Genomic DNA, 14,045 nt, shown 5'->3' with positions numbered 1-14,045 from the left:
AACTGAGGCCACCTCTCAGGGACCCAAGCCCACGATGGTGGGCCAGGCGACAGTCGCCTTTCCTTCCTCTTGAGCCTACCGCACACACGTCCTGGGGCTGTAGACACAGCCTGCGGCGATTCTTCCCTTTTCTGAATAGAGTTGAAGAGACGTATTCACTAACCGGCGGCATCTCCACGCTGGCTTCCTGACTCACGGTCAGAAGGGGCCTGTGGAAACCCTCAGAACCGCTTCTCCTGGCGCAACAGAAGCCCAGCCGCCGGGCCACAGGAAGGACGGGAAGAATGGCGGTTCGTCCTACGCTCCCAGTCCGCGTGCCTCTCCGGCCCAGGCGGAGCAGGTGAGTCAGCCGTGACGACGGCGCTCCACTGTAAACATGAACACACGGACCCCGACGACGACTACAGAGCTGCCCCCGACGTGCCCTGCTCCTGCTCCCTCGGGTGCGACCGCTCACGCGGCCGTCTCGCCTTCTCCATCCTTGCCGGCTGGAAGCACTGTGTCCTTCCTCTCCTGCCTCAGGGCTACGCCGGCCATCTGTCCGCCTGTCCTTCTGTCGTCTACAGGAAATGGGGCCTCTGCCAGGGCTGTCTGCTGGTTTGCTACCTCGGTGGCATCATGCTTATTCCACTTGGGGAAAATGAGGTAACACCTCGGAGAATTTGGTAACGTGCCAGGGGGAGCGAGACACGGCCCCACGGCAGACGCGAGCCCGCAACCTCCGTGCGTTTGCTGTTTGCTGGTGGCCTGGGGCACATCAGGCATTCCAGGCTGAAGGACGAGTCGCTGCAGGTCGGACCTCCGGCTAGGAAGACAACAAAACTCCCAGCGGTCTCTGTGGGTTCTGACGGGAACAGAAACCACATCTGGCCACGCTGCTCTGCCCACTTACCCGACAACCCATCAGGCAGCCAGTTTTGAGAAGCAGCATATCCACGCTACCGTCATGCAAGGGTTCCGCCACCCAAGGTGCTGGAGCGTCCACATCGACGGGACTGCTAGGCGGCGTCTGGGGGAGGCTAACAGGACAGCCACATGCATACCCTTGGGTCTGGGGATAAAGCCATGTCAATAAAACCATATCTGCTAGTGAATGCTGTCTTCTTGGAGAAGCTCGTTGGGGTAGTGAGCTGCAGCTGGGCTCTGGCAGGGTCTGAATGCTTGACCACAGGCCCACGAGCCACAACACAAAGCAACTGTCCACCAAGGCTCGAACATCACCTGCCCTGCAAAGCCACACAGCTGGACGTGGGCAGCGACCTTTCCAAGGGGGACTGGTCTATACAAGACTGGGCTGGACCAGGTCTCGGTGGAAGAGGTGAGCACATGAGCAGGAGTCTCGACCCCCTACTGCCGCCACATGACACTTGTGTCCCATAAACCACACCCGCGACCTTACAAGTTGTGTTCCCCACTCCTGTGATTTTGAACACTGCTAATTAAGAGGTCTGGAAATTATGGAGACATCGTGCTGAAACTAACGTATCTCCCGAAATCTCTGTGTGGTGCTGATTCTAATGTGCCCTGGGGTGGAGAACCACCTCCCCCAGCAATTCCCCAGCTCGTGAGTAAGAAAATATTGTCAGTTAGTTATCTTTACATGTCTCTGTACCCATCGGTCATCTAGTCTTCTATCTATAATCCACCTGCCCACCCATCAGTCTAATCCACGCTTTTTGGCTCGTGTCTGATCCAGCTCCAAGGCTCCTTTTCACGAGATGGAAAGGCTTCTGGAGCCACTGTCTGTTCATAGTGATGGAGCTTCTGGGCACATTCTCACCTGAGCAGAGACGCAGGGGATGATAACACCTGATCCCAAAAGACAGGATGTAGGGAGGCGGTGGGAGGAGACAGAGGGCGACTCCACCGGGACAGGGTGAGGGGCGTCTCTGCCAGGAGCTGAGCTGAGAGCAGAGGGTGGCTCTCCTCCAATGTGAATGCAGCGCGTTGCTCCGCATCAGACCACACTCACCCTTGAGGGCAAGGCCTGGCTTATGCACGATTCGATGCCCTTAGTTCCAGCATAAGACATGTTCCATAAATATCTGTCAGGTGAGAATGGCCTGGGGAAAGCGAGCCCCCCTTCTAACAGACGGAGTGAACCTCGGTGAGGGGCGCCGGGTGAGTGGTGGTGCTCCTGTGGGTGGGCACAGCCTGGGACACGCAGCTGCTCTGAGCTCCACACCATCTTCTGTTCTGTGTTTAACACATGTGACTGATTTTGTTTCTGCCCTGAGGCCTTACTGAGGCTGGATGGGTATGGAAACATGTGAAAAAGGACTGATTTTGACTCAACTAGGAGACTTAGGAATTTTTACTGATCAGGGCAGTTCTCACCAATGTGTTCATAGTACCCAAGAACTCAGTCTGCTACATCAGACTAGAAGTAACTTTCTACCACGATGCTCTCATATCTGAAAGGTCTTTTTAAAAGTTCTGACCATATTGCAGGGAAAATGAAATCTGTCAGGTGGGCCATTCTGAGGTCCTGTCAGCCCAGCCCACTCAGCCTAGCCTGCCCGTGAGCCCCGCCTGCAGACCCGCCCCGGTCCCTGCTCCTCCCCGCACACGTCAGGCTCAGTGACTTTCCTTTGTCTCGGATGACGTGTCTCAGAATTTGCCCAAGACACAAACTTGCCCATGGACAGTCTGACCCTGCTGCGGCTGCTGTAAAGCAGATACCGATGTGGAGAAAAACCCGAGTGTATTAAACAGAGGGAAGCTGTAGGCTTATCCCCACATATGTATTACATGCAAATAAGCAGATTTCTGCCCCTGTCATGTAGCAAAACTATTCCGAAGCTTGGGACGGTATGTGCATGAGGAAGATTCATTTTGTGGATCCTTTGTGTTCAAGCAGAGCTGACATTCTTCCTTTTAGAATTAACTGAAACTAGGATTTACTCTGAAAAATGAGGGTGTGAGGCTACGTGATTTATGAGGCCTTCACAAACTTAATATTTTTATGAACTTTATGAATCTGAAAAACGGAATCTGTCTCATTAGTAGTGCTAAAACCACATCTTTTCTGTCACATAAGAATCTAGACATATCATTTGATAATGTGATTTAAAGGTATATTTGTACCCAATATTGGAATAGCTCTGTTTATAAGGTTTGCCCATCATGCACTCAAGGATGAGCATTTGGGTGAACACTGCCTGCTTTCTCTGGGCTGGGGCGGGGTGCACGGGGCCCTGTGAGTTATGTCTTTCTTCACCCTAAGAAAGCAAACCTGCAGAGAAAGCACAGACGTGCAGCTTAGAACGTGGACAGCTGGAAACACTCCATGCACATACACCCCAAACTGTGTGTCCCTCGAGAGCCAGTACGTGTTTATGCTGACTGCGAGCGCCTTCTCCAGGCCTGGCGCAGATCAGGAGCCATGCGTGGGACCCACAGGAAGAGGTGGGGGTGCATACGGATTCTTCGCAGGTGAGCAAACAAGACGGGCTGTGAGCAGGTGTCCTGGAAGCTCAGTGTGCTTCATCTCGGGGGACCTTCCAGCACAGCGGCTGTCTGCCCTCACCTGGAGCTAATGGTTGGTTTCCTGGGAAAACAAACCCTGAGGCAGGGGTGTCCACACGCCAACCCTTCAGGGGATGTTCACAGACTGAAAGTGTGCTGGGAACCCTGTAACCCTCAGAATAAGCTCCCTGTGAGAGGCATCCACACCAGTGCCTCCGGGACCAGGCGTTCCTCCTGGTCTCGCCTCCTCTCCCCCAGGTGCCACCCCTGCACTGAGCTGCACCTGTGGCTGTCCCCATCGCCCTCCCTCATCGACGTCACCCTCCTTCATCGACGGCACCTGCGACCTTGACCCCACCGCTCTGTGGTGCCATCCTGGCATCAGCCATGCCCTGTGCACGGATGTCAGAGCTTCTCTGTGCCCAGCATCCCGTGGGGTGTTTATTCCATCCTTCCTTGCATCCTGTGGTCTGACCTGACCACAGAAGGAAGTCTGGGGCAAATGCATGTTGATGAGCCCTCGTCCCAGGTATCACCAGGTGTGTGCATTACGAGATGTCCTGCAAGGTGTCTGCCCACATTACACACAAGCGTGTGAGAGCAAGCCAATAAGGGGACACCTGACAGACACGTCTCACCACCAGCTGGGCAGCATCCATACTCCCCAACGCTCAGTCTTCCCAGTTAGAATGGGAGCGGCACCGTTCACCCTGCACAGCTTGTGAAGGCCCATCGCAGTGTCCATGATGCACCTCCCCGCACACGGGCATCTCACAGGGCCTCCGGCAAGGCACCTGCTAAGTCTTTCTAGCGTTCTTTCCAGTTCACAAATACACTCAGTGAAATATGATTTACAGAGAAAAGTAATCACAACAAAAGAATATACAACAAGCAGAACAAAAGTTACAAAAGGAGGCACACTCACCACTTCTTCATGGGTTGCATCTTCTACGTTAATGCCGTTAACCTGAAAAGATGACAAATTGAAAAGTTTGAGGATGATATTGGTCACTAGAAGTTTAAAGTAACAACAGAGCCAAGGGCTAACATTTGCAATACTGACCTGCAGCACGGCATCTCCTACGAACAACATCCCTGTCTGGTCAGCTGCAGGGTTGCAAAAGGGGCACATGTGTTAAGAAACATTCAGGGACGTCATGCTTTGTTAGGGCACTTGTCCAAGCTTAGTGTCAGCAGCAACTGGAATGGCTTGTGTGTGGGCACATGCGCGTGCATGAGTGGGAACGTGCGTGTGTGCACGTCTGTGGGTGAATGTGTGCATGGGAACACGCATGCATGAGTGTGCACGTGTGGGGAATGTGTGTGCCCATGAGTGTATGCACACGTGTGTGTATTGGGAATGTGTTGTGCATGTGTGTGGGTGAGCGTGTGAGCACGTGCACACGTGTGTGTGTGAACATGTGTGTGAATGTGTGTGCACGAGTGCGCACATGCGTGGGGAATGTGCATGCTTGTGAGTGTGCACACATGCATGTGTGGGTGTGACTGTGTTGCACATGTGTGTGGGTGACCGTGTGCACTCATGTTGGTGAATGTGTGTGAACATGTGCATGTGAGCATGTGTGTCAGTGTGCATGGGGCGTGCAAATGTGAGTGCACTTGGGCGTGCATGGATGTGTGTGGACTGCATGGGTGCACACGCGCGTGCATGGGCCCGTGTAGGTGTGGGAAAACATCAGCAGCCAAGCAGCAGGCACCCCACCCATCAGGCTGAACAGCCAACTTGAAGCAATTAAGAGAGTTACTTCGCAGACGTGTAAGTGTTGTTTAATGTGGAACACGAGTGTCACCTCCTCCTAATGAAGAATTTCACCACCTTATGTGTAAAGTCTGATTCCCGGCTTTTATTAAGTCGGCACAGACAACAGAACAGGAATCCCAAAAGCTGTTCAGCATTTCCGCACTTTCTCGGGAACAAATTTACACAGACAGTTGTAATTAAGGAGACGGTGCGGAGAACACAGATGGGAACATGCCCTGGGGAGCCCGACAGAGGCTCACGGCACCGTCCCCACTGCCCCTCCAGTCCTCAGGGGCGGGGACAGCTGCTTCCAGTAGATGAGCACATCTGCCCAAAATGTAAAGCATCTCGAATTCCCACCCTCCTATGAATTTGTTTCAATTTTTTAGTCTTTGGTTAAATATTGGAGACCAAATAATAAGCTACTCTTTTAACACTGCAATTCTCTATGTTCCCCGAATGCATTTAATGCTAATTGTTAATATTATATCTGGTCATTGACATACTTTTTTGAAAATACAGTACAGCCTTTATTTGACTAAATGTAATGGTACTGAATTGACTAAATGAATGGTACTTAGGTAATTAGCAATGTTCTCATTTACACAGCAACCTTGCCCAGAAAGCCTGCATGGCCTGGCGGTGTGACCTGTCTCTCTCCGTGTCTATCTCTGGGTCTCTCTCCGCTCTCCCCACCCTTCTGTTTTTCCGAACCCTGTCCAGCTCTGAGTTGGGGGCAGGGAACAGGACAATGCTGATTTCAGGGGCCCCAAGTCTATCAGGTGACAATCCACACAAGGCAACAGAAGGATTATTGACTACTGACTATACAAATATTTTGTAAAATTATGCATGGTAGCATCCACATCCACATATAGCTCTAACAAGCACGAGAGGTGCAGACGGTCTGGTGAACCCCAGGTGCAGGACTTAATTGTGCAGGACCTCGGAAAAACCTAGAACACACACACAGTTCTGCCCTGAAGCTGAACAGAAACAAGGGGGGGTCCACACCAGGCTTGGTCAGGTGGAACGGGGTGAGGCAGGATGGGCAGGGGACGGAGCACTAAGGACAGGTAGTCATGGGTCACGGTGTGAGGCCCTAGACACCATGTCACAGGAAGGGACTTAATTTCACTGCTATCATGCATCCTTCAGGGCCGGGCTACCCCTCTGAAACCCTCCCTTAGTGACCTGCACATACTTGCCATGCAGTGAACATCAGTGAAGGACACTTTTATCCCCCGAGTCTTTCTGGGAAAATGTCATCTATATGAACAGTGAACTCAGGCAGTGAGAAGTTCAACATTATCTGAAAAAATATTTTCTTTTGTTTCCAGACATTCAGATATGAAGTCTTAAGAGTTTGAATAGTGAGGTTCTTATCTGCAAAATTACACAAATCTACTCAATAAATATTAACATATTTGTATATGGACATGTAATTGTTTCAAGTGTATATGTGATCTATCCCTTTGACGTGTCTGTGCCTAGAACCCACTGACTCCCAGCTCTACCTGACCTGTCCGAACCCCAAGTTCTCAGCTCTCTGGCCTTGGGACCAGCCCCTCTGTGGCCGTGGGACCACCCACTCTCCAGCCATGGGACCAGCCCCGCTCCAGCCGTAGAAGCAGCCCCTCTCTGGCCGTGGGGATCAGCCTTATAACTGAGGCAACCCCTTGACTCTTCCTGGGGCCGTGTTCTCACGGTGTGATCGAACTGACTTCCTCCCTGTGCACCACGTGGCAGCGCTCCCACAGGAAGCCTCTGCCAGCTCTCAGGGGTCTCTGTCTTGCTCCTTTCCGCAGAACACTGACCAAGGAAAAGCCTCAGGTGGTGGCCAGTTTGTGGTCAGGCCTCCCCGAAGACGCTGCACAGCCCCTGCCCTTCCCCACGGTCTGTGTCCCTGTCCCTGCCGTGCACCAACCACCTCAAGTCACTGCTCCTTCGCAGAGCGTATCTATGGCCTTTGAGACTGACCTCTGCTCAGGTATTTAAAACAAATATTCTTGTCTTCGCTTTTGTGAGAAAGAAAAGGACAAAAGTAAAAGTTTTTTCTATTAAAATTAACAATAACAAAAATGTGATGGTGTTAGGGATCTGTTAAAAATAATCATTTGGTATCTTTTTGAGACCGATGTCTCAAGAAGAACCCACACAAGTCTCTGCAAAACCAGAATTATCAGAGAGAGACTCATCATCTTCTGTGGTCTGGTCTAACTTTCTGAAAACAAGCCCACGTCCAGGACATCCCCCGTTCTCGGCAATTCTGCCCAAAGCACAGACTCACATCAGCAGTGGGGCTCCACGTGATTCTTGGCGCCGTGTTCAGCCCGACTTCAAGGGCAGCCTTGCTTATGGATCCTCCCAATGCTGAGGCAGGTGAGATGCAGAGGGAGAGGCCACCACCCACACGGTCTCCACCATCTCCGCAGGTACGGGACACGCACCAGCCCTGGTGCTCACCAAGGAAGCCCTAAAAGCTCATGACCACCAACCTCAGTTCCACACCCTGAGCCCCACAAGATACCCGGTCCAAGCACATGCCAGTCCGTTAGCCATGTGCGCGGCGACCTCGTGTCGTGGTCATACGTGTTTCACCTGATACTTCACGTCAGGTGAAGCAAACTGGTGGCATCTGCAGTAGCCAGTCAGAAGACGGGCCCCACAGAGCGACGGTCCTCGGGTCTGAGCGCAGTCCCAGCGGCGCTTGGCAGTGTCTGCACACCACACTGAGCTCATTTCCAAAACAGCACCCTTGCTCACCATCTAGACTCTCCCAGACGCCATTATTCCATGTTCACAAGGGAGGCTGAGTGCACCTGCCTCGAAGGCCTGCAAGGGCTGCAAGGGCTGAACGTCAGTCCTCGGAAGTGTTCACAGAGGACCTCTCCCCTCCTTCCTAGGAGCCCCAGGGAGATGTGCTCTTGACAATGGGAACACCTAAATTTTTGAAGTAATTTAAGGGATTTCAGACCTTTTGAAGTAAATAAAAAGGTATTTCCATCTCCCAGGATGGCCCTCAGCAGCGGAAGCCGACACAGTCAATGGAATTGGCAGAATGTAAGGAGTGACGGCCAAGCAGGTCCCAGGCCGGTGCCTCTGGGGCAGATGGCACCATGGGGGACGCGCCGGGGGACGCACTGGGGGACGTGCCAGGGGATGGCCGCAGCCCAGCCTACTGGGTCCTTGGTGCAAACCTGCTTCCCTTGATCTTCACACGCAGCGACCTTCAGAAGCAGGAATGTCGGCAGCCTCCAGTCCCCTGCTCTGCTTTGGTCGAGCTCTCTGCCGTGGGCTGCTGAAAATGAAGACTCTCCCCACACAGGAGTCACGTCCCACCCATCCTTCAGAGCCTGGGATCCACCAGAACATCGAGGTTGCTGCATTTCTCTTCAGCGCTGAAGTTCTCTTTTATTGTCTGTTTAAGTTGTTTATTTTGATGGCTGTAAAAACATACCTTTCATTGATTCGTCTACAATAAAGAAGAAGGAACGTTGAAATACTCCTCGTTCAATTTTCTCCAGCTCTAACCAGGCCCAGGGCTGGACCCTGGGACCCTCTACCTCATACAGCCTGCGCACTGGAGATGAAGAGTAGAACGTGGTTGGTTACAGAAGCAGGGGGAGGTAGTTTGGCCTCAAAATTCCAAATCCAGCTCCACACTCACCCACCCCAAGGTGAAAGGACTTTCTCAGGCTACATCTACACAAATCCGGTCAGGTCCAGGTTAACCCATCTCAAAGAGAAGGAGTCTACCAAGATTCACAGACCCCCAGGAAGAGTTAGGGGAAGGGACTCCTCTACCCGTGTGGGCACACGGGCCTGCATGTCTAGCCTACATTCTACACTCCTCTACTGAACGGACGGGAAGGTGAGGAGCTCTGCGGGCAGCAAGACCAGAACCCAGGACACAGGCCCCCAGGTCTGAGCAGTGACACCCCGAGGACGTGGCGCTGTGAAATGTTCAAGTCTACAAAAAGGCAGCTCAGACTCTTCCATCCGCTCCCTGAGGCTGGCCCTCTGCTCTCCTGGTACCTGTCGTACACTTACCAGGGTGTGCAAGATGGCAGGGGTCGCAAAGACCTCAACATGGGCTACACATACAGGAGTTCTGTCAAATGGAACAGGGGTCAGACAGGAAAAGCTGTAACATGCATTTGTTAAACTGATGAAATATCATGGACATGAAAATAAATCAATCACCGATCCTATATTGTGACGACATGTTCATGGCAGCAAGATGCTAAATACAAGTGAGAATACCAAAGCAAAACAGAGGGGCGCCTCGGAGGCTCAGTCAGTTAAGCATCTCACTCTTGATTTCAGCTCAGGACATGATCTCAGGGTCGTGAGGTGGAGCCCATGTCGGGCTCCTCTCTCAGCGGGGAGTCTGCTTGAGATTCTCTCTCTTTCTCCCTCTGCCCCACCCCCCCCGCTCATGCTCACTCTCTCTAATATATAATTTAAAAAAAAAAAAGTAAAATTGGAATCAGGGGTCCAGGAGACCCACAGCTGCACCCCACACAGCTCAGACACTGGAGGAGGTCTGATAAGCACAAGACTGCAACTGCGGGAGCTCGGCCCCTTGCAGGCCGGAGAGCAGGGCACACCAAGAAGTTTCTGCGATCAACAACTGAATCAGAGAAGCTTATGATGTTCCTTTTGCTTTTTAAAAACATAAATATCATTAAGAAGGTACGTGTGTGACTCAAGACACTCCCTTCATGGGGACCCTGTTTGTGACCAAGCACTAGGGGTGAGTGGGGGAGTCCGCATCCCGAGAGGGTGCGGGGAAGCCAGGCAAGGTGGAGCTTCTGCAGGTGGGCATGCGCCTCAGGAAACCTGCGGGTCAGCGGGTGACCATGGCCAGCAACACTCGAAGGGCTGGATGTCCACCTGAGCATTTACGGTTTTCTGAGTGGAGAGGGTCATGGGAGATTTCTAGAGCTGCCACATAGAGTGTTAAGTTCAAAGGATGTGGACACACACAACACATGTGTGTTCTCAGTGTGAGTTGCCACACTCACACAAAACTCCTCTCGGGCTCTGATGAAATCTTCATAGTAACCTTTACGGAAGGGGCCAAATCCTACTGCCTATGGCCATTTCAGGGCTTTAAGTGAGATTTGGGGTGATCACATCGCCAGCACCCCGCGAGCCACCCCGATGAGCCTGTACTTGCAAATCCTGAGCAGGTGGGCCTGGGCAGGTACACTCAACCCCTGGCGGAAGCAGGCAGCGCACGTCTGAGACTGATCTCATCCCACACAGCGGGCTGGCTGGGCTCAAGGCACACAACACAGCATGACGTACCTCTCCACTAGCCTGTGAGGGGAATGCCACATGCACTGAGCAAGTTCTGTGGGGCCCCTCTCGCCTCCCAGGTGTTGCCAAGACCAGAAAGACTTCCCCACCCACTAAATACCACTCTCCTCACTGGCAGAATCAACAGGATCCGCTTGAGCTGCACAAGGTGGGGATGCCAGGAACAAGCTCTGTGCACCCCTGGATTCTGAGAAACCAGTGAGGGGCCCTGACCGTCAGCATTGTGGGGGCAGAGGCCGCCGGGCAGAGTGCAGCTCCCCAGAGCTGTGGCACCCTCCTGAAGAGAAGAGGGAGTGAAGGCCCAGTCACAGCACCCGCCCAGGGGGGCTGTGATGCCCCCCACGGCCTCGGTGGTCACCCAAGGACCCAGCTGGTCCAGCTTCCCGCTGTCGTGTGGAATCTCAGCATGCCCGCTGAGAGAAGCTTGACTTCCAGAGCCAGGCAAGATCTCCACACTGATGACTTCACAGCAAGGACAGTGAAGCCCAACCAGGACAAGTGAGCTCCTCAGGAACATGCTTCAAGGCTCCAGGGCCGGCTCTTCTGAAATGCCATCCAAAGTCCACCACCCACAAAGCCCCAGGATCGTGAAATTTAATTACATCCTCAGACAGACCTGAGCGCAGCTTATCCTGCTTACTGGCAAAAGCACATCTGCTCTACACACCTTAAGAGGTAATTAACCTTCAACTATGAAGCTTAATCTCTTGTTGGTTATGTACATGTTCTGTCCATGCTCACACATACAGTGTACACATGATACATAGAACAGGCTCCGACGTAGGCATCCACATGTGCACATGCACATACACTCACACAAACACGGCAACTTGCATGCATGCATTCAGGGAGGCATGCAAAGGTCCTGTGCATCCCATCTCCATGTCCCTGGGACTGGAAAGGAAACAGGCATCCAGGATGTATTTAGGAGATAGGGAAAGTTGTAAGAGAAGGGTGGAGGTAACAGACAGAGGGGAACCATACGCAGATTGGCAGAAAGGTGGCACTGGACCCTAGGTGTCCTGGGTCTAAGTTCTTCACTATTTCATTTGACCCCTATATTCCTTCGTATTCTCATTAAAAAAAAAAAAAAGCCCACAAGTATATAGGCATTTCCTGTATACATTTTAGACATTTCTTCACAAGGTAAATGCAGCATCATCTCAGATGCATATTTGGGAGACACTGAAATAAACAAGAGACTTGAGGAATAAGTGCTCACCGACTAGTCCCCACTATCCAGAGGGTGGACTGGTATGAAATGCTGGAGTTTTCTAATTTTAGTAAAGATAATTTTACTACATTATTTCTAAGATTTTTTTTCTAGTTGGTAACCATTTATGGCTCATTAATTATTAACAAATGGAGTAAAAAGTCATATAGTTAAAACCACATATTTTAGGAAATTTATGCATAAAATACAGTAAATTAGGAAAAATTTCAGTGTGAACTTGGAGTCTGTAAAAGGAAGTGTTTTCTAGCTCACTGCATTAAATGTTCTGACAGCTGCCATACCTGCTTCTCTACTTGTCACCACGTCCTCGTGTCCCTGGCTCCCAGACCTCGTGCACCAGCAAGAAAGGGCTCCCCAGCAGGTGCCGATTACACACTTGGCACAGAAGCAAGCACACAGGCTGGGAAGCCCGTCATGAGCTTAATTAACAGAAGAACGAAAGAGAAGCAGCACGAGAAAGTGGGATACAGCTAGAAAGGTAAGGACCAAGTAGGGACTTTGGCATCACAATGTGAAGAACTGGTCACAAGTATTAAGAAGAAGCATCCAATGGCGTGCCCCAAAATAAGGATTAGTCGAGGTTTTGAAAAGCAGGGCTAATGGACACATGAGATCCTTTGTCTCCAAGGAAATGAAGCTGCTGAAGGCACAGTTGCTGACAAAATGCAAGTGAGGGCCCCCCATGCTTGCCCAGCCCCCCCCCCCCAAGCCACTGCTCCCATGACAGGTGCATCTCCTCATACTGTTTCAGCAGAGGGTGGGTCTCCTAGTGAAAGGAGGTCCTGCCCTGCCCTAAACCCAAGCTGGAAAGGGCTGTCCCAACAACACGGGGCATGCTCATTCCCTCGGCCTTTCTGGGGGTGGATTTGGGGTCCAGTTCCAGTTACTGAGGTGGAAAAGATGCTTGAAGGCCTTCTTGAATGAAAAGATGGCCCTTCCTAGGCGTGGCTTCCCCCATTTCTCTTCTGCCCTGCATCTTAAACCGCAAGTGCTATTTTGCAAACGTGAAACAGGTAACTTGAGGAGAAGCCCTAGTTGCTAAGGATGGCTCCGCGGAAGGATGGGAAGAAGCTGGGGCCTGGACAGCTGACTTCTTGTTGAGTGAGAACAACAGACCTGCATTCCTTTAGGCTGCTGTACATTTAGGTTACTTCACAGCCAAACACATCCCTACCTGGACCTGAATCTGGGTTTTCATGATGCTAATTTATCAGGGCAATACCTACTGAGGACCTCAGAGACGGGCCGGTTTGGCTGTTTGCCGGCCGTGTGTCTGAGGACCGTCTCTGCCGTGTATCTGTGCCTCGGTGTTCTCATTGCACAGTGACGGTGGCCACAAGAGTCCCTATCCGATAGGGTCCTGAAAGGTCCTAGGATTCATGGCTGGGCACAGAAAGCATTAGCTTAAGTTTATATTACATTAGGTATGGGTACCTAACTGAAGGCGTGTGCCTCAGCCTGGCTCGGGCCACGGTGCATGGGGGTCGGCCAGCGGGCTCCCCACGGAGCTGGCGAGGGACAGTGCCTGAGGTGTGCTGGCAGAACCTCTGGCTGTGTCCTGCGTGCAGGCCCCGGAGGGACTTCAGATGCTCGCTGGAGGTGGAAAAACTGTTGCGGAAGAATCAGAGGTGCCAGAGGCCAGCCCAGCCCAGGGCCTCTCTCTGTGCCTCTGCACCCCGCTCAGGCCCCCACTCCTTTCACAGCCCAGGTGGTCAGCTGCTCCTGTTCTCCGTGGACATTGCGTCCTTAGGACATCACCCATTAATTCAGGTGCTTCTCCTGTTTATTCCCCTGAGCCTCACACAGATAACTGGGCCCAGTATGCCTGCACCTGCCACCGCACGGATCCCTACCCCCGCCCTCATTTCCAGCATTCACGTGACCCCCAATATCCACTGTGTCATTTTACCAAATGCCACTGGATGCAGCTGAAGCTAAAGATACAGGGACTCCAGCAGGAGTCCTGTGGAGTCTCAGTAAAACCGCGCCCGGGGCCCCCCTTCAAAGCGCAGGGGAGTCTGGTGGCCGGTGTCCACATCCCCGAGCCGCTAGCATGACCACTTCCTACAGCAGCCAGGTGATTGCTCGTTAATGGAAAACAGATCTTACCACCCTGCGTTTGGGAAGTCCTCAAACTACGCTCTCACTCACAGATACAACCCAGGCTCCTTGCAGGGGCTTCGGAGCCCTGAAACCCAGGCCACTGGCTTCTCCCTGCCCTGAGCTGCTGTGCGTCCTCTTGTCCATGTGCAG

At 52.3% G+C, this 14,045-nt stretch overlaps 1 protein-coding gene across 1 annotated transcript in view; it reads right to left on the bottom strand.

Moving 5' to 3' along the window:
• The window catches only part of LOC118007269 (gamma-2-syntrophin-like), a 193,253-nt gene that overhangs the window by 123,235 nt on the left and 55,973 nt on the right, over nucleotides 1–14,045 (bottom strand). The window contains exons 5-6 of the mRNA XM_035000255.1: nucleotides 4,532–4,575; nucleotides 4,394–4,435 (exon numbers count right to left, since the gene is read on the bottom strand). Coding sequence (XP_034856146.1) covers nucleotides 4,394–4,435; nucleotides 4,532–4,575 — 86 coding nt within the window. The remainder of the gene's footprint in view (nucleotides 1–4,393; nucleotides 4,436–4,531; nucleotides 4,576–14,045) is intronic.

Source organism: Mirounga leonina, unplaced genomic scaffold (assembly GCF_011800145.1).
Source record: "Mirounga leonina isolate KUSES-001 unplaced genomic scaffold, KU_Mleo_1.0 Mir_117, whole genome shotgun sequence".
NCBI lineage: Eukaryota > Metazoa > Chordata > Mammalia > Carnivora > Phocidae > Mirounga > Mirounga leonina.
This window is presented reverse-complemented; position numbering and strand designations above follow the sequence as displayed.